This window comes from Urocampus carinirostris, chromosome 8 (assembly GCF_059441175.1).
Source record: "Urocampus carinirostris isolate Australia breed hairy pipefish chromosome 8, RoL_Ucar_1.0, whole genome shotgun sequence".
NCBI classification, from domain to species: domain Eukaryota; kingdom Metazoa; phylum Chordata; class Actinopteri; order Syngnathiformes; family Syngnathidae; genus Urocampus; species Urocampus carinirostris.
Window position 1 is genome coordinate 25,738,790 of NC_142356.1, and position 21,078 is coordinate 25,759,867.

At 39.1% G+C, this 21,078-nt stretch overlaps 1 protein-coding gene, 1 long non-coding RNA gene and 1 pseudogene across 2 annotated transcripts in view; 1 reads left to right on the forward strand and 2 right to left on the reverse strand.

Moving 5' to 3' along the window:
* The window catches only part of LOC148361340 (uncharacterized), a 10,743-nt gene extending 5,566 nt beyond the window's left edge, over nt 1-5,177 (reverse strand). Inside the window, exon 1 of the long non-coding RNA XR_015851128.1 lies at nt 5,069-5,177. This is a non-coding gene — a long non-coding RNA (uncharacterized LOC148361340). The remainder of the gene's footprint in view (nt 1-5,068) is intronic.
* Nucleotides 794-940, reverse strand: LOC148361341 (U2 spliceosomal RNA; annotated as a pseudogene).
* Nucleotides 5,178-5,274: 97 nt separating the features above from the next.
* fhdc1 (FH2 domain containing 1) overlaps nt 5,275-21,078 on the forward strand; it is a 73,905-nt gene continuing 58,101 nt past the window's right edge. The window contains exons 1-2 of the mRNA XM_088343127.1: nt 5,275-5,410; nt 19,551-20,088. Of these exons, the coding sequence (XP_088199253.1) occupies nt 19,702-20,088 (387 nt within the window). The 5' untranslated portion in view covers nt 5,275-5,410; nt 19,551-19,701. The remainder of the gene's footprint in view (nt 5,411-19,550; nt 20,089-21,078) is intronic.

The window sequence follows — 21,078 nt, forward strand, 5'->3', positions numbered from 1 at the left end:
TCCGATTCTGAGATTAAAAATAAATACCATGTCCTAACCTGTTTCCCAGGTTAGATCTGGTTTCCTTCATCATATTTGTAAAATTGTGGTTTCTCATCCAGTAGAATGTGAGTTGGTGTACATTTTTGGGTATGTGAAGAGACTCCTTGGGGTACTTGAGATTTTAAGTCTCTTAAAAGTAATTATTAAACCTAATATCAGAATGATTGTAAATAAAGCTAATCATACCCCTAACCAGAAGGCTACACACTAAAGAGGTTTGGGTCAGTCTTAGACACATCCATTACTTTAGTATGTCCCAATAGTTTGGTCATTTTAAAAAAACAACACTATTTTGTTTCATTGAACACCCTAAAATTGGGTAATCTTGTATTAAAGGGACTTTTTTTTTTAGCACTATGTGTCACCGTAGTGCAACTGAAAACAAGTGCTAAAGAGCACAAGGAAGAATACTTACTACTAAGACTCAAAGTGATCGTAAAACTAATTTACTACGACTTTATTAGCCTTTTTGAGGATTTTAGGCTCCCTTTGCAGCAAGATGGCGCCCAATTATGTCTGCTCCCTTTAGGTGAGGGTAATGTCCAGGCCTGGCACACTTGGATGTTTGGGAAGTAGCCAAGGCCTGCACTCCCCAATTTTTTTAAGGGTTATTGTTCTATCTTCTTGATTCATTATCCATTATCCGTTATCGGTCAGTTCATAATACGCTACACAGCCTAGGAGCCGGGACTCTTACTCTCAGCCAAACGGCCAGGCTAAGGTCCTAGCCTTAAAGCCTTGCTGCGATCATTGCGAATGCACCGTTCCCGGAGGTACTGCAATTCCGGGCCGATGCGTGGAGTGGACAGAGCAAGCTCTTATTCCATCTCCTTCATTAAAGTCCACAGTCTAAATATCACAGCCGGCCACGGCCAGAAATTTCTGGCCGTGAAGCAGACGCTGTAGGGCGCTGTTGGACGCTTTCAGACCGCCATATAGACGAGATACAGCAGTGCTTTACTCGCGGTCGGAAATTCACACGCGGTTGGCCGCGCGAAAAAGTTTTGAGCTGCTCAAAACTTTGAGCACGTGTTAACCGCGGGCGGCACACGAGGTAATGACGCGGAAATTACGCGGAACGACGTGCTCTGGCCGCGGCCAGGGCGTGGTTACACATGGGTAGGACAGGAAATTTCAGCGGGTAATCGTGGGTGGAGCATGATAATAGCATGTTCTGCGCCTGTATCGCGGTGTTATTACGTGAAATTAGCGTGTTACGCGTGTGACGGTCAAACGCCTTTCTCCGCGTATATACAGCGCGATTTGCCGAGCACACGTCAGTTGATTTTGCGTTGGAGTCGGATTTGGGCACAACACCGGCTCGGGAGCTTTTATACCCGTGGTCCACACGAGAAAATGACGCGGAAATGACGCGATGAGGAAGCGGAACAGTCGCCGGCGTCTGTTTTGCGGGCATACCACAGATGAACAGCGGGTTGGCCAATTTTGCGCATTTTCCATCGCGGGCAACCACGGGCAAAAAAACCCGCAAAATTTTACCCGCGATACAGACGCAAACGGCTGTGTGACCGGGCCCTTAGCAAGACTGCATAGACAAGGAAGAGGCTACAAGACTTTTGGCCAAATGGAGTGCTGGTAGATCCAGGCTTTGAATCTACCAGGCAAGCCACACTCCCAAGTTGTTCACCAGACTCCTGGAAAGCAGTAGAGTCTCTGAGTTGCATCAAAGAAATTCCCCGAGCTTTTAACTGGCTGCTCCGAGATTCTTGAAATATTGTTTCCAAAGATTAAGAGCCAGAACTTGTCCATCACCTTCCCCCTCTTCAGAACTACGATCCTTGACTTGGAGGACCTGAAACTCATACTTGCCCAAGTGATGAGTCTTTCAAAACCCTGCAAGATTCAAATGTTCCCTGGGACAGATATTGTGGCAATGGAAAGGTCATCAGGAGGTAGAGCGCTCGTCTTGGTATCAAGAGATCGCAGTTTGAATCCCGGCTCCTCCGTGTTACATGTCGAAGTGTCCTTGGGTAAGACACTGAAACCCTAATGCCCCCAATAAGCAGGTTAGCGCCTTACATGGCCGCTATTGGGAAATGTGAAGCACACTGTAAAGCGCTTTGGGAAGTCTTGACTTGAAAAGCACTGTATAAATGCAGGTCATTTCATTTCATCCATAGAGGTTCTTATGGGAAGCTGGCGAACACCCGATTTGGATAGTGCCCCTCTGCATTCAACCTCTGCTTCAACCAATTGCTCTCCTTATTAAAGATTGCAGTTCCACTTACTACGCGATAATACATTTTATAAAAATAATGCAACACTTATTTACTCAACAGCGAGACAAACTTCTCTTTCAGCATCATTCTGTGTTCCTTCCCCACTTGCAGTAAATTGTTTGTTATATGTTATATGTTTGTTATATTTTGTTATGTTTTTTATATTTTTTAAATATTGCCTTGAAAATTTGTTATACGTCTACACAATTTAAAATGATCAGAAAAACTACAAAATAAACAGGGAAAACAACAACAAATGTTGCCTTTTATTGTTTTGTTAGTAATTAAAATTGTTGTACATTCTTAATGTTTTTAACTCATTCAATGCCATAACATCCTGTTTATATTCAGAAGCATTGTTCCTGAGGGTTATTGTTCTATCTTATCTATCTTAATGAGTTTATTTGGTCATTATTTTTTAAACCCATTATAAAGGCGCTGCTCATCGGTAAGTACCACACCTCTGGGAATGATTTCAGTATGATAAGTCAGCATTAGATGGAGGAGTGGGATGTCCACACATTGAGGAAGCCTCCACTTCCTGGATCTGGCATTTCAGAGTGTGTAGGCGGCCCCAAAACGGTGAGTAGGCGTAGCACAGCAGTGTGTTGAGAGAAGTGAATATATGGATAAGTACAGACGGTTAGAGCTTCAACAGAGCTTTTTCTTTTCTCAAAAGGATATCTGTGCATGTCCGCGGGTATGCGATTGCCATGGTAAACAAAATCGTGTGATGACTTCACTGGACACATCTTGTTCTGAAATGTCCTACCAAAGTTTTTGCATATGCATGGTTGACTCCCCATTGGTGTGTGAGTGTGTGTGTCAATGGGTAAGTGTGAAGCACATTGTAAGGTGCTTTGGGAGGTCTTCATTGACTTGAAAAGCGCTATATAAATGCAGACCATTTACCATAAGTTCAGTGTTAATGAAATAAAAAGTTATTTTGACAACAAAGTGCTTTTGTGTTTATGGAAAGCATTGTTTAAATTTGGAGGTATCAAAAGCAAAACATTTTTTTTTAAAAAAGGTGCCGTGAAAGTTTGGTTGAAATGCTACTTTGGCTTTTCCAATTTGAGAGAAACATCATGCATTAAATCAGCTTATTTTTCTAATTTTTAGGCGCTGAAACAACATATTTCAGAACAGGAATCGTGAGCCTATGGTTCGCAATCCATGTATGGCTCAGAGAAAAGGTGGAACTTACTTTATCCTTTGACATACTGCTACATGCAGAATAGAATGTTTCACATGCAAAGCAGAGTCAAATCTAATTGTTGGAAGCGTCGGTCCAGGACACAATTCTGACAAATGTTTACTGTCGAGGTGTCTCACCTATAGGCCCAGTATTAGCTGTGATTCGCAAAATAAACCTATATATAGAAGCTCACTAAGCAATCTATGTTCAATGTTGAGACAGTTTATCATAAAAAGCCACACAAAAACAGGAGCTCTAGCAAAGAACCTAGAGCAATTTCATTGGGTGAGTGGTTGGAACGGGCGGACACAGGACCGGACACGCCCACTCCTCCTCCTTGCCTGTAGGTAAATACTTTGGTATTCTTGTTTGCAGTATTTTGTGACATTGTTACAAAAGAACTTTGCTCGCACCATGCTTCGAAACCGTTATTAGGGACAAAAGTGACGGTCAAAATGAGCCTCAGCACTCTTAAGTAAAAGATTTTTAACTGGTATATTCATATTTACATACCTGTCAAGCTCCAGGGCTCCATGCCCTTACAAACTGTCGTATTTTCCTTTACAACATACAAAATAATCTTACACCATATTTATTTATGTAGTTTAACATGTTATATTGTACATGTGTTTCGTTATATCATATATATTGTTAATTAACATTTTGTTGTGAGATCCTGAGTTGCTCGACATGAATGAGGTTTATTATAAAAAAAGTTCAAAAATTAAGTAGCTTGGATGTTCACTGTAGAAGGAAAAAATACATGCAAATATAATTAAGAAGAATAATACATTTTCTTATTCGAATTATGAATTCATTTTCTGCATTAAATTATTGTTGGTAATATACTGATTAAAGGGATAACCGCAAACCTGTCTTTTTTCATTTTCTCCTTTCATACTTCCTTTTTTTCTTAACTTCTTTATACAACAATAACGATTCGTAATATAATGCATGAAAGCAAGTGAGCTGTTTTAATGAGTTGAGCCGAAAAATCCGGTTCTCTAAAAAGAGACGGACTTCCTTTCACTACATAACTTCCACATGAAATCCGAGGCGGCAGGTGCATGCGCACAGTCGCATCAAACCGCTTTGTTTGCAACGGAAAAAAAACCCATACCGAGATAGAGGCTACTGCGGCGAACTCGTTTGACTTGATTGATTTGCCGTTTCGTCATAGTCAGTGTATACCGGATGGTACCCATAATTGACAAGTATGCGTTTTTCCGTACAGATTTTCTTGTACATCGAGCACGTCTTATAATGCTTAATAAACATACTTTGTACGGCAAAAACGTACAGGTATGTATTTATATGGGACATAGACTATGTAATCATTGTTATATCATCGATCTTATCAAATATCTAACATCATGCAGTGAAATAAAATGTACTAAGGAATGAGCTTTTGCCTGGAGAGCGGGTTTGGCTAATTTTGTTGATTTGTTTCTGAAAGAATATGGTGTGGCTCTATTTTAGCTTTCATGGCTCTATGGGTCAAAAAAGGTTCCAGACCCCTGTTGAATATAGTAAGTAAGTAAGTAAGTAAGTAAGTAAGTAAGTAAGTAAGTAAGTAAGTAGTACTTACACAAACTCTCGTCAAAGGTAACATTTAAGAGATAGCGTTGAGAAATTGACTTTTGTAAAGTTGCTAGCAAACAACTAGATTTTCCCGCCCATTCTGTTACCCCTGTCAACACGAACGCGCCCCCTCCACCTGACGTCGTGCCCGCGCATTTTGTGCGCCAGCAAACTGCAGCTGGCAGGCTGGCGGAGCCCAGTTTCCTCCGCACACTCACTCACTGCGGCCGCAGTCAAGTCGTCCTCCTCACCTTGCCAAGCGTCCTCGGCCGCCAGCCACCAGACTAACACAGTCGGAGTGGATTTTTTCCCTCTACGCGTCCCGACCGAACAGAAGCGTCCATCACCGGTAAGACGGGCCCCGTCTCACCGGCGTGTGCTTTCGAATGCGCAGTTATGGGATGCGATGTTGGCAGGTTCGCGGAGACTTGTAGTGTTAGCGGCGGGTTCCTAGTGTCCCTATTTGGCCCAAACTTTTGGCGTCATTCACCACTTTTTGGTTGAAGACAACTCAGTAAGGTCACCGTGAGTTGGTTCTGCAATGCAGTAGAGGTCCATAAATGACATCATGATTTAGTTTTATGAACTTTGGGGTCCAGAATCTGTTGTACGTTTTCCTGGTTTAAAGGGAGCTTGCCTACAATACCTCCAGGGCTCCATGCTCTTACAAACTGTCGTATTTTCCCTTACAAAATACAAAATAATCTTACACCATATTTTTTTTCGAACGTGTTTATTTATGTAGTTTAACATGTTATATTGTACATGTGTTTCCTTATATCATATATATATTGTTAATTAACATTTTGTGGTGAGATACTGAGTTGCTCGACATGAATGAGGTTTATTATGAAAACAAGTTCAAAAATGAAGTAGCTTGGACGTTCACTGTGGAAGGAAAAAATACATGCAAATATAATTAAGTAGAATAATCCATTTTCTTATTCAAATTATTAATTCATTTTTTGGATTAAATTATTGTTGGTAATATACTGATTAAAGGGATAACCACAAACCTGTCTTTTTTCATTTTCTCCTTTTATACTTCCTTTTTTTAACTTCTTTATGCAACATAATAATTCGTAATATAATGCATCAAAGTAAGTGAGCCGGCTCTCTTTAATGAGTTGAGCCGAAAAAGCCGGTTCTCTAAAAAGAGACGGACTACTGTTCACTACACAACTCGAACTCGTTAGACTTGATTGATTTGCCGATTCGTGATAGTCTGTGTATGGTACCCATAATTGACAAATTTGCGTTTTTCCGTACAGATTTTCTTCTTCGTCTTAACATGCATAATAAACGCACTTTGTACGGCAAAAACGTACAGGTTGACGGGTATGCAGTAACTGTAATTTTAAGTGTACAAAACGTTTTTACGTATCATCAAAAGTTTTTTCTTTTCTCCTTTTATACTTCCTTTTTGGAAAATTATCTACAGGGTGTCTCAAAAAATGTACTAACTCTTTTTATGTGTTTCGCGACGTTTGCGCGTTATCAGCGTTGTCTGGACAATAATGGTCATCACTTTGAACATTTGCGAACATGATTCTTCAATTACATTTGTCTCATGAAATCGATGCTATTTCACTTCACTCTATGTTCATAAATAAAGGTTTTCTCGTCATTCTAAGAGTGAGTACATTTTTTTGCGACAACCTGTATACAACATAATAATTCGCAATATAATGCATCGAAGCAAGTGAGACGTTTGAGAGCCCACTCTCTTTAATGAGTTGAGCCGAAAAAGCCGGTTCTCTAAAAAGAGACGGACTTCCTTTCACTACACAGCTCGAACTCGTTTGACTTGATTGATTTGCCGTTTCGTGATAGTCGGTGTATATCAGATGGTACCCATAATTGCCAAATTTGCGTTTTTCCGTACAGATTTTCTTGTGCGTCGTACATATCTTAAAATGCAGAACAAACGTATTTTGTACGGCAAAAACTTACCGGTTGACAGGTATGGTACTGCAACGATACCAAAGTTATAGATGACAATGGTATTATCATTTGTTTTGTTTTGAAGCTTTTGACACATTTTTTAATTGTTGCTAAATGATGTAGTTTAGTAATTTTGCTATGATTTATGTAGCCTACTAGTACCCAAATTGTTTGGCTTACTACATTAAGATATCATATTTTATGTAACATTGCCTTTGTGTTTGTGTGTTTTAGGGCGCCAAAACTTTGAATAATAGTGTTAGCCAATGATGGTTACTGCTCTATGATTATTAATTTCATTTTTCCAAATAGTTCAGCTAATTTTTTAAAATATTTTTTTCTTGTACTGCTTTCTTGCACCAACAAGGTACTAAAAAAGCAATGACACACTAGTGATAATTAAGAAGTCTTTGTGATTAGGTCATACATGGTTATTTGTCAGTTGGTTTCACCAGTTGATACATACGGGGGCATAATAGTTTCCTGACTTTTCAGTGTAAATATTATTATACATCAGGGCTGTCAAGGTCAAACAGAAGGAAGGGCCAAATATGAATTTTGGCTACAAGTCAAGGGTTAGACTGATCAAAATGACGCATATGGTCTAGTGAACCTAATTGAACTTATTGAGCTCATATGAATATTCCAATATGATCAGATAAATAAAGCAATGTTTTGTGATAGTTCTGTCAGTAATCTTTAATTTTCAACAGGTAGAAATGACAAATTTCCTTGGTATAAAAATCCCCACATTAAATAAAAAAGTAATATTCAGGCTCCATCAGTAGCTTGCATTTTATATGTTATCAAAATTGAGCTAAAATCACCTAAAATAATTTTTAAAAAAAACGGCAATTTTCTATTATTTACTAAACTACAATTAAATAAAAAGTGCAAAGAGATGTAACCTACAGTGAAAACAAATACACAATGATTCCTAGTGTATGATGAAATATAATGAATCAAGATCAATTATGAATTGAAGAAAACCTTGTTTGGGCCGGATGTGAAGTTTGTCATATGTTTTATTTCAGAAAAATATTGCGTATTAAATATTCCTTGTAAAATTATTAATCAGAAGCATGCTTTTCACCTGATCCAACGTTTTTTATTTCTTGGTTTGTGCATAATTTAGTAATTACCCATTCGTTAATATAAGGTGGTGCTGTTTAGGTGATTAGTACTGGTTATTTGTTTACAGATAATACTAATTCTAACTTGGGAAATTTTGGTAAAATTTGCTGTCTATACTAGATTCTTTCGATTTTGCTTCATTTTTTTGTGTATTGTACTTTAATTGCTTGTATTGAAGAAAAAAAAACAAGGCATTTAAGTTGATTTTGTATTTCTTCCCAGTAGCAAGCTTCTGTCTGAGAGCTTGACGCGACCTTTTCAAAGTTTTTACAAGACTGTGCCAGTTTGCGAGGCAGCATTTTCTTGGCTTTTTTTTTACACCATTATGCCTGCTGAGATGAGTTAGAGGCCGATCCAATTCAAGTGCACAAAACAATACCTCTGTGGAACAAGGGAAAAAAAACCTCCCTAGGTCGGGGGTGGGTAGCGTGAAGGTTGGGTGGTTGCTGTGGAAGCCAAGACTCACATGCAAAATGCAATCCTCTGACGTCATCCTACAGAGGAAGGCTTTAGGGTGGCAGGAGTGGCGGTAGTGTCGGGGGCTTGATTTATGTGTGTGGGATCGGGTCAGCCAGCTGAATGGTCACTGCCAACGTAGGGTCCACTCGAGTGTACTTTATAGCCTGGAAATGAGTCTCATGTGTTTCTTTAGAGATAAATGACTTAAAATTAAACAACCGACCCGTCCCACCCCATCAACCTGAAAAACTAACGTCAATAAATATTTTAAAAGTCACCTGAAGTTAAAAGTTGGTTGAAAAACAAATAGACGTCTTCGCTCAATCGTTTGTCCCAGGGATTTTAGAAGATAAAATTAAATCGAAGTAACAAAACTGCCTAACTTGAAAAAGTTAGGGGTCCCCAAACATTTTTCCTGAGAGTCCCGTATAAGTTTTCCCTTCCCTTTGTTCCTGCTCGGGAGCCTTCATTCGAAAAATGCTGGTCTAGTAGTGATCCCAAGGGCCAAGAAGAAATACGCAGGGGGGGTGGGGGGTGTGGGGGGGGTGGTGGTGGGGGGGCTTGGTTCGTATGTGTACCTCAAGGCTTCTTAATTTCCTTTCCCTTGTGTAGGTTTTAGATCAGGAGATGGTGTAATAATAGTCTGTAGTCTGTACAGCCCTTTGAGACTTCTTGTGATTAAGGGCTATACAAATAAACATGACTTGACTTGACTTCTCTTATGAGGGGCTGGGTCAGTTTGTAACAGACTAGTGTGACGATTGAAATGAATGCCTAAATGTGAAAATGTATTGCTTACCAGAAAGCCACAATCAAACAACCTTTTCTAGATTCTTCAGAGAACCAAAATCAGAAAATAAATAATAACACTATTAATTTGTTTTTGGTACCATGACTATAGATAGTGTGATTAAAAAAATAAAACCAAATGCCTTTTCACATGTCATCTATATGACTGGTAGTCTGGTAGTAAGAGTTTGGCATTCTCACCATTGTGACCCAGGTTTAAATCCCATTATATAAACCCAAAATTCGGACTCAGACTCTGAGTTCTTCATGTTTAAAAAAAAAAAAAGAAAAAAGTATACACGACTAAATGCGGTGCATGAAAAAAAAATTATGCTGTAACATAAGTTGTGTATGATAGAAGATTGATAATATTTGTGATGAATCGAAAGGAAACATTTTGCTGCTGTCATTTTTGTTTTTCCCAAACCAGGGAATACATTTACATTATTTTGTTTCCTACAATGGTAAATTAAAGTAACAATTACCGCTACTAATTACAAAGGCATATCTTTATATTAGCACCTCCAAACAGGAGAATTTTGGAATACGAATTTTATGGAACCAAAACAGTCCAAAAGGCTACCACTAGAGACTGCTCAGCTAGTCCAGTTTGCCCATGCAAACTACTACAAGCAAGAAAATAAAAAATTGCTTTGTGCATGTTCATTTAAAGTAACAGTCACTTTTATTTGAAGTAAGTGTTACATATCTTAAACTGTCTCTCAATCTCATACCTGTCAACCTCCCTCAGATGCTCCCTTCATTAATTGAAAATCCTCCTTATTACGCGATAATTAAACTTACAAACACAACGTGGCACATACTCACCGCAAGACAGACTACTTAGAATACCGCAACAATAAGAGCAATCTACGATGACATTCTCGTCTTCTACCCATGACCAAGAAGATCTGGATTAGAACTGAAATGGGCAAGAAAAGATCACTCTTTTGGGGAAAAAAGTACACACCCAGCTGTATGTTTGTGTCCAGGTAATTTACGTTCCCAGTGCTCAAGTGACTGCCTTGATGCCCTCAGGAGTTATAGGATGGCTGGCACACAACATGTTTGCATTCCCTAAGCCCCTTTCCTGGCTCCAGTCTCCGTAGCGACGCCAGTACCTGCACTACCTTTTCACAATACCACCTGCGGAAGTGTCGGCTTAAGGCCAAGCTAAAACAAACCGGGCCCAGATGTTAGCGACATGTTTGCTTTTTCGTTTGGTTAGGCGGCGGATCAAATTGCTCGGGTGACACACGGAAGTCGGCCGCATAGCTCCGGGCCAGAAACATCAGACGTAACTCTACTGGAACAAAAGGACACAACAGGGCAAAAGTCATAGTTTAGTTTTGATATGATGTCAGGCGGATGGTTTAGAGACTTTTCCTGAGGTGAATTTGAGAGTATGAATCATTTACAATCAGTGCCTGACAACTTGCTTCCAAAATGTAATACGTTATATATTTCTAGTTAGTGGGCTTTGTTGTAGTCAGCTTTTAGTCCTGGAAAATGTCCCACATAAGTGACAAAACTTTACTCAACTTTGTTAGCGCACGATGTTGACACAACCACAATGACATGCAGTGAGGTTTGTGTCATCTGAGGCACAGTCAGATAAATAAAATAAACAAACCTACATCTTATTCATTATTCCATTGGCAGCTCAAGAAAGAAATATATCAACTTTAGCATAGGAAACATGTTTTATTGTCTTACCTTAACTTATAAATAAAGTCGATGCACTACTCTTCTTAAATAAAAGTGTCAATAGCTAGGTAATCCTCTATTATGAAAAAAAGTCAATGCAATGAGAAAAAAAAATACTGGATGGCTTGACTTACTGTTCTTGCTAATTTTATCACTAATACATTTTTCTGAAGTCTGCAACAAATCAAAATCTTTGGTCTCACCATTGCCCACTGCCATGAGGCAAGCAAATTGTGTACCTCATATACAGACGCTCAGCACAATAATACGTTACATACTAATTGAATTAATAATATTCATAAAACTGTATGTGGAAATTCAGCAATTTTGAAAAAGAAAATCCCAAAATTGGGAAGTTAAATGAGAAACAACTTTAACACTGAAAAAAAATAACTATTAAATATATTTATTATTTTAAATGACCTTCCTCCCCTAACTGCACCTCACCGGACAACCAATTATCAAACTTTTCAAAGAACGCCTTCATCCTAATTGGTTGATGAGTTGAATGTGTCAAACCTTAAGATTTTTAATTGATGTCATTTCAATTAGCATGAACATCTTTGAAGTAAAATTTAACAGGAAGATTTGATGTAAATTGGATATAATGGTAAGGGGGATGTATTTTTCCCAACACAAAATCATAAATCATTAATTTATCTTTGTATCACGTTGATATTAATGTCTTAATGTCTTTGCAATTTAGGGTTTAATACTATTACTTTTAGGTTAGTGTTAAGTTGTTTCTGAACATTTCTTATTGGCAGATATCCTGTTATGTGGTTATAGCTGCTTCCTTGTAGTGAATAGTAGATTATGTGTAAGACCACAACACAATGATTTGTTTTTCTAAGTATTCATTATCAGGATCTATGTATGTTTATATTCGGTGATGAAAAACCGCTGGTTCCAAAGGATCTTTATAAAAATAGGAAGTTTACCTTTTGCGGTTCTATAGGTCCCGGGCTCCAATCCAGCTACCAGCCTCCCCTGTGCGGAGTTTGCATGTTCTCCCCGTGCCTGTGGGCACTCCGCTTTCCTCCCACATACCAAAAACATGCATGTCAGGTTAATTGGCCTGGCCAAATTGTCTCTCGGTATGAATGAGTGTGTGAATGCTTGTATGTCTCTGTGTGCCCTGCGACTGGTTTGCAACCAGTTCAGGGTGTCCCCCGCTCACTGCCCAAAAAAGGATAGGATAGGCTCCAGCACCCCCGCGACCTTGATGAAGATGAACGGTGAAGAAAATAGATGGATGGATGGATGTCTTTATTTACTTTATCCTTGATACTTTTGTTATAATTGAACAATGTAGCCCACCTTATTCTTTTTATACATCATTATAATTGATGTGTGGGCCAACAGTGTTTATCGTCAGGGATCAAATTGAGGCAGTTAATTTCCCCTGAAGAAGATAGACAAGACAAAAATGGAAAGCATAAAACATAGGTAATCCGTAAAATGCATTATAAACACAAATCACCTAAATGTGATGTCATTTTAATTATTCTAAGATAACAATTTGCGTTCAAATTGTAAAATGTCATTTTTTTGCATTGGAAAGATTGTAAAAAACATCATAATCATTTTGAACCTAGGTTAGAAACCCTAACCCAGGTTTGAAACCCTAATTTGAAATGGTAACCCTGCCACAAAGCTCTAACCCATTTTGGAAACCATGACACCCTAATTGAATTACTTCACGCCTGTCTGGTTCTTAACTCTTAGCTACTGAAATCTCTTAATCCAAGATTTCTGCAATAATACTGCTCTTTGTTTTCAATGTGTAATATGGGCATTACATAAGAGTCAGTGCGGCCAATCAAGTGTCCGCAAAGCATCCATCAACCTGTCCACAGTGGTCAACGGGATGAAAACAAAAGGTTCCGACAGCTCACCGCTCGGTGACCGAGACGGAAAGATTGTCCCGATACATCCCGTTGAAAGGTACCCCTTTGCCCCTGCGGCGTCGCTGAAATACCTCCAGCTGGTGGGGGGCTCAGGAAATTGAAAGTTAGCGACAAGGGGATTATGAAAGGCACCTTGACCTTCATACGTAACACAAAATTGAACTGTTTTGTCTTTTTGATATTTTTATTCCTATATAAGGTGCAATGAATTAAAACTACTGTAATGGCTATGGTTGCATAAAAAAATAAAATACTTCTGTATTCGTGCAATAATTGATCAGTTGGAAAAAATCAATCCATCCATTTTCTGTGCCGCTTATCCTCACTAGTGTAGCGTAGGATGCCGGTCCTTGCCGGAGCCCATCTGAGCTATCCCCAGGCAGTGGGCAGGGGACACCCTGAACTGGTTGCCAGCCAGTCACTCAGCACACAGCTACATAAAACTCACTCGCTCATTCACACCTAGGAACAATTTGGACCAGCCAATCCACCTGACATGCATGTTTTTGGAATGTGGGAGGAAACCCATGCAAGCACAGGGAGAACATGCAAATACTGCACGGCGCAGCCGTGGTAGCTGGAATCGAACACTGGACCACCGTAGGGCTGCTTACCACCTGTTCACCGTGCTACCTAGGATAAGACTTGAAAGCCTTGCATGTGTTTTTGGGCGTATCGCCATTGTTTTCAATGTTTTTCAATTGCGAACAACAATCTATGTCCCTGGTAGCCTAGTGGCTAGGATTTGGTGCTCTTATAATTGCTTTCCGGTGTGATCAATGTTGTCACCAATGCTCGTGCTCACTGATAAAATGTATTAACTAATCAATAATTGCAAAAATACGGTAATTTCCAATTTTGTCTGCGTATAAGGCGCAACCAGATTACAAGATGCACGTTCAAATTTCTGACCAATTTGTATTTTTTTAGTCTGCTTTATAATCTGGAAAATGCGGTACTTTATTTCGGAATTTTTGTTGCTGCTTAATGTTATTCCACTACTTTTCATTGCACTATTGCAACGGTGCACTATTTTTAATTGCGTTTTTTATGATAATTCTAACCAGTCTCTAAGCACTGCATTGCCTGTAGGCCAAATGTGGCCCACCACATAATTTTAAGATGCCCATGACAGCTTCAAATGTCTGAGCGTTTAAAAATAAATGTGTCAAAAGACTGCTTTGCCCAAAAACTACATTTCCCACAATTCCTGTCAACTACGATCTCCGCAATGTGACAGCTCAGACCCATCACACTCCAGTATATCCATTTCAATGATTGGAATTGAGAAATAAATTATCCTGAAAATGTCCAAGAAGATTTGGGGATTTTGTTATGCAGTGATTGTAACATTTGGCGAGTGGCCCAAAACGCAGGGAAGATAAAACAGAGACAGGTGTGCTCAACAAAAGATGGTATTTATTGACCAAAACCAGGAAAAAGAAATAAAAACAAACTAGGTCTTTAAACAACTAGTAAAGTCTCCAAACCATAAACATAAAAACAAATCTGACATGGTAACAGACGGTAGGATGAGAGTGGCATGGAAATTGCACTTTGACCCCCCTTTGGGTCGAATCATTTTTATTACTCATGATTGGGCAAAAACTATGTATAGCTCTTTTCACAAGCTATAAAAGTACAGTTTACTAAAAATAATTTAAATGAATTGTTATTGAACTAATCTTTTCCCCTGGATATCATTTTGAAGTCAATATTTTCTTAAAAAATGTTTGTTGTCACGGGACCGGACCAGATCGGAGGCAGGAGGCAGGAAGGGAGAACTTATTCGCGTTAAGGATCAGATACTTTTATTAAGGAAATAAAAGTCGTCCAACACTCAGGGACAAAACAAAACCAAAACAGGCTTACAGGCAAACAGGAACTCAGACTAGGAATACTCACAAAACAGGCCTTTACTCAGAACGGGCAAACACAGGATTCCTCAAGTTAAACAGAACAGGTTAATGCAGAACAGAAAATGCAATGAACCAGCCACCGGCAATACCCAAAACCCCCCTTAAGAAGCACACACGCAAATTAGGCAATCTGCTACAGCCGGTGCCCAGGGGGCGGGGCCAGCCGGTCGCCACGGCGACCATGCTGGACATGACAGTTTGTTGCCTCGGTTTATTCTGTTAAAAATCGATTTCAATTGTAATTGTCCCGATGACAAAACATTTTTTAGACTTTATTATTTGGTTATATTACCCAGCCCTTTCAGAAATGAGATTATGTCAGCCACTGACTCATTGGAAGGTCACATTTCGCTACGGTGAATTAGACATGAGCTTTAGGAATGAATTATGTACCTGAGTGTCAGATGGCGAATGAAACATGGCGTTGACATCACATTTCACTCAAACAACTTCATGGTTTTTTAAGGTTAGAAAGGGAGAAAGATGAAAACTAGAACGCGTGCTTTCTGTCTATCCACCTGCGCTGCGGTGTCTTGTTAATGTTGTTAGTTTACATTGAAACGAAAAGGTGTCATGTCACAGGATTTGACTGGAGTGTCAGGTGTGTACTTGTGACACTTGAGTACTGCGTTGCTGTTTTTTACAGTGACTTTTTTTAACAGAGGCATAAGACTATTGACGGATAGTCGCATTGAAATCTCTCACTGTTGTTTTTAGAGCCTGATTTCAAACCATAACCCTGTCATAAAATCTTAAAATAAAATAAAACAAAAACAATAATTTAAACCCTTTCAGAGGTTCAATCCGCTCGTTTTTCTAACCTCACTTAATCCTAAATGAATCAAGATCATCTCAGCGTCTGAAGAAAACCATAGGACTTGACTTTGACATTTTGACATACTTTAATCTGAGGCTTTTCTCTGTAAAATGTTCTAAAAAGCCTTCTGTAAAACACTAAATCTGGTTTAGAACCATAATATAAAACTCTTAAGTCTGACTAAACTGCCTTGAAGTTGAAAACTTACTTCGATCCCTGCATTGAAGCTAACCTAAATTTGATACCATTGACCACAATTTCATATTATTAGCACTCCGCCTTGTACCTGAGGCAAGCATGTGTCAGAACACCCAACATACTTCAATCCCTTGATTAAAGCTAAACTAAACTTGATACCGTTGACTATAATGTCTTATTGTTAGTACTTAGCACTGTACCTGATGTAAGCATGTGTTCAAACACCCAAAATACCAGAACCAGACTTCAAAGCTCATCTAAAATAGAATGAGAGAGATCTGACCATGTCCCGGGTTTTGAACAGAACTGCTTTTATCTGACCCTCCTTCCCTTGCTGCTTGTGTCAGATGATTGTTGGCGACAATAGCATGCACCTGCTAATCCACTTTACCACCTTGTATACTGAACATTAATGGAAACCTTCCATTTAAAGAAATCCAGTAATATTGGAAAATTTGAGTTGATGTTTTGCGAATTTTAATACCACATTTTTTCAGACCAATGCCGAAACTGAGTTATAATCAATACCAAAACCACATACAATTAGTACATAAAATCCTTGTCCCTTTGCAAAAAACTTTTTTTTTTAGTTTTTCTATTTTGATGCTGCTAGATTAAACTGTTGAAATATATACTCTTGCACCGAACTGTGAAATTATAAACCTCGTGGTTTATTTTGGGTTTAAATGATATTGCACTTTTCAGTGCACTGTTGTTACAATGCACTATTCGTTTTCATTGTGATTTCAGTATAACTTCTGCCAGTTTTCTAAGCACTTCGTAGTAAATATTTTTTGCTTTTGTTTCCTGATACTTGTTTATATTTTATTTCTCTATAGAGTCTTTATTACATGTTTACCCTGGAGTGTTATCTCTAAGATAGATAGATAGATAGATAGATAGATACTTTATTTATCCCCGCAGGGAAATTCACATTTCCAGCAGCATCCCTTCGCTGAGAACAATACAATAATAAAGCAAAAGGAATACAATATACAAATACCCAATGTGACGTGCTAATACCCACTGTAGCGTGTTGTATAGAGTATTTAAATAGTGCTACATAAAAGACACACTGCAATAAAAATACGGTAATATGCAATGTAAGGGGTATGGTTTAGTGTGGGTCTTTACTCCACCGGGTGGAGTTAAAGAGCCTCATGGCATGAGGAGGAAAAGATCTCTTCAGTCTGTCCGTGGTACAAGACAGTGACAGCAGTCTGTTTAGCTTGTTGCATAAAATGTTTCACTATGTTGATATAATGACAATAAAGACAATTAAATTCAATTCAACTTAATTCCAGGTGGCTGATTGCTAAATGGCCAGACAAGCATGACCCCTTTAACAAGGCTAGTATTTAGAGCAATGTTTCTGTAGTACAGTGGTTAGTACTTTTGTCTATCTAGTGAAAGGTACCTAGTTCAAGACCTAGGTGGAAAAATATGTTGACCTGGAGAGGGCTAGGCTATAGTTGCCCAAGGCACACATAGGAAATGGTGCCCCTACAACCTTAGTGGTTAAGGGAAGCAACCAACGAGCCATCTAAAGTAACACCGCCAGCTAGCATTGATCGTTTTTGTGTGACGCCACACGCATACCTATATGTAGACAGTAGGCCATTCTCGATGGGTCCAACAGGAGTGGTTTGATGTTATGATGGGTATACACTATTATGTTATTGTCCGTTCTGATGAAAGTGGAAGGTATACGGTGTCACCTTTTCGTCTCCCTGCTAAAGTTACCTCTCAGGGCGAGAGAAGCAAATAATTGTCAACGAGGAGGCAAGGAACATGGTTATCGAGGCTTAGTATAGAAGACCTAACACCTATATTGTATCCGTATGCAAGAGTCCGTTCTGAATATTTCATACATTTTAGGTAATCAGGAACACAAAGCCATTTTAGAATGAATAATAAGGAAACTTGCATTTTTTTGTTGAATATGTTTTGCGTAAAAAGGTGACTTAAGGTAACTTGTCAGGCCAGACATTTGTTTTTCCTGCCAAGAACTAGCTATAACATAAACAGCACTTGGCCTCTTTCTTCCTGAGGCTAGCTACCAACTATCTGTTCTTTCTCTACATTCAAGCCAATATCAGAATCACTATTTTACATATTGTAATTATACAGACTTAATTTTCCATTGTAGTACTTTCAAACCTTTTACTGATTTTTTATACAACAGGCAAGCCATCTGCCTTGTACTATTTGTGAAATCATATATTTTCGACATTGAAGTACAACAACTACAGAACATGACAATTTGTGTACCGTATTTTCCGCACTATAAGGCGCACCGTGTTATAAGGCGCGCCTTCAATGAATGATATATTTTTAAACTTTTTCCATACATAAGGCGCACCCCAATATAAGGTGCTATAAGTGCATGCTGGTTTAAGACCAGGTAATTGTGCAATTTTGTAATTGTAATCCTGTGCAGTCCTTCGAGACATTTTTGTGATTAAGGGCGTCATAAATAAATGTGACTTAACTTGATTTGGCTACAGTAGAGGATGTAGTTACGTTATGCAACCGTTAGATGGTGCCGCGCTAAAGGGAATGTCAACAAAAATGTCAGATAGGTCAGTCAATCTTTATTAATAGATAACAAACAAGCTTTCCACAACTCCATTCACTCCCAAAATAAATAAACAGCCGTTTTATTATTTTCTCTGAGGTAAAGCATTTTCGTGACACATCTTTAACATCTTTGAACAACAGCAAGGCATAACATTTTACTTTTCCTCCATTTGGTCAACACGCAAAAAAAACGTCTGATACTGTTATGGTAAATTAAACGTTAGTGCAATCGCAATATAGTGACACTCGTAATGTGCAAAAACAACAAGTGCAAAACAATAACAGTTAAGCAATAACATAATAACTGTAAAATGTAAAACGTTGTAGTGGGTTTTACGTAATTCACCCATGGAACCATTGTTCAGTTAGCGAGTTCCTAGGGGGACTCTTAATTCTGCCGGCTCGAGCCACTCTCGTGTTCGATTCATTAATGTTGAACTCTCTCGCTGCTGCTCTATTCCCGTGTTCTACTGCGTGACTGATCGCCTTGAGTTTAAACTCTTCGTTGTAAGCGTGTCTCTTAATAGGAGCCTTTTCAGGGTCTTTTTACAAACGCACTAATAAAAGAGAATCGTTGTTTAATATTTCCCAGTATGCACAGCGCACTTCTTCTTCTACGCGAAAAATTGAGTCGGTGGCTGCTTACCGTAAGTTGCGAGACCTTGTACTTCAATATTGATCCATATATAAGGTGCACCGGATTATAAGGCGCAGTCAGCTTTTAAAAAAAAAATCAGATTTTATGTGCGCCTTATAGTGCGTAAAATACGGTACATTAATCGTTGTAACGTAGCTTGGAATGTTTGTCTAATGAAAAAACTATGCAAACATACCCATCCAACATGGTTATCACCACTCAGGTTGCCCAGATGTACTGGAGATCACAAGATTTGGACACATCTATTAATACCGACTGTTCCTAGTTTTAAAATACCATACAAATTCAGTATTTCCTATTTTCATGGCACAATATTGTACTTTATCGTAAATATATAAAATAATGTCTCACATTATTTTCTTTTTTGCTTGCAGACCAATGGCCGTTTTTCTGCAGGGGCTTCTCTTTGAATGAAGGAGCCCAACAGAAAGAATGCACCATACCCTATCCTTTCGAGTGACTGAAAACTCTTCAGTGTAAAAGTAGTTAGCATCAGCGCTTGTGTGCTAACAAGTACCTCCTGCAATGCTGGCCAATAAACCCCACAGCCGTGGACCTACTGCTTCGAACACGTCCTCCCACGCTGCGGTGCCACCAACTGCGCCGCCCCCACCTATGCTGCCCCCACCCCCTCCGCCGCCACCCCTGGTGGTGGCCCACCCAAGCAGGAAAAAGCGTCGGGTCCGCAGCTTCTTCTGGAAGCCAATTCCTCTGGAGAAGGTCCGTGAGAGACCGAACATCTGGACGATGGCAGGGCGGCAACAGCAGTACCAGATCGACGTCCGCTCTGTGGAGGAACTGTTTGGCCAGCAGGAGGAGTTGGTGACAGGCGGCTGCGGGGTGGCGACCAATCTTGGGACGTCCTCTGGCATCTCTCGATCTCGATCGTTTAAGGACAGCAGCAAAGAAGAGGTAAGTCTGGAAATTACATTGCCTTTGTTTGGCATTCAACGTGAAGGGTTCAAAATGTCGTAACATAGATTGAATAACCTTGGCTGCTAATTTCAATAACTAATTGGTGCAGTTCAAATGTAATTCATGAAATACCGTATTTTCCGCACTATAAGGAGCACCAGGTTCTAAGGCCCCCCAAAATTTTTGTGATAAATGTTTCATAAATGACCAGGGTGGTACGGGTGCTTGAGATCCTTGAAAATGCTTGAATTTTAAAGTTGTGTTTTTAAGGATTGAAAAGTGCTTGAGTTCCGAGTGAAGTGCTTTTAAACGCTTGAAATTGTTGCCATGTTTCATGTCTGTCTGACTCGATAGACCATGTGTTAAATAAATAAATAAATATAAATTAAGTTTGTTTAAAAATGACGTCTGGTGGCTTTACTTTGCCATTGCATTTCTTCTTCACTCGGGATTAACGGCAGCTGTGATTAGTTTGTATGGTGTTGTCATCGCCCTCTTCGCCCAAAAGGTTAGGTGAAGAGACCAAGATGCCAGGTACTGGAGAAATTAGAAAATTGGCTTTGAAAGTGCTTTGTACATTCTCATTTATAAGGTGCATTTTAACATTTCTGGCCAATTTGGGGTTTATTTATTGGGCCTTATAGTCTGCAAAATACAGTATATTATTACAAGGATGTATGATATTCTGTTAGTTTGTACTTTCGGAAAAACAATTAGGGTTCACTCTAAGTAACACAGTCCAATCTAATTTTGTCTTATCCATCTACTCACCCCCAATATGTTAAATGTTTTGAGTTTCTTAACAAAACAGACAAACTCAGTTTTAAAGGTGTCAATGCAACAACAGGCATCCCGCTACTTGCGCATAATTCCCCTCAAGGGATTAATTAGGTTACAGTGCTTAATTGCTTAGCCCTCATTTTAGTATAAGATTTGAGAAGTTTCTATCTCAGTAGTGTGGTGAAAAGTCCGATAGAGTCTTCAATT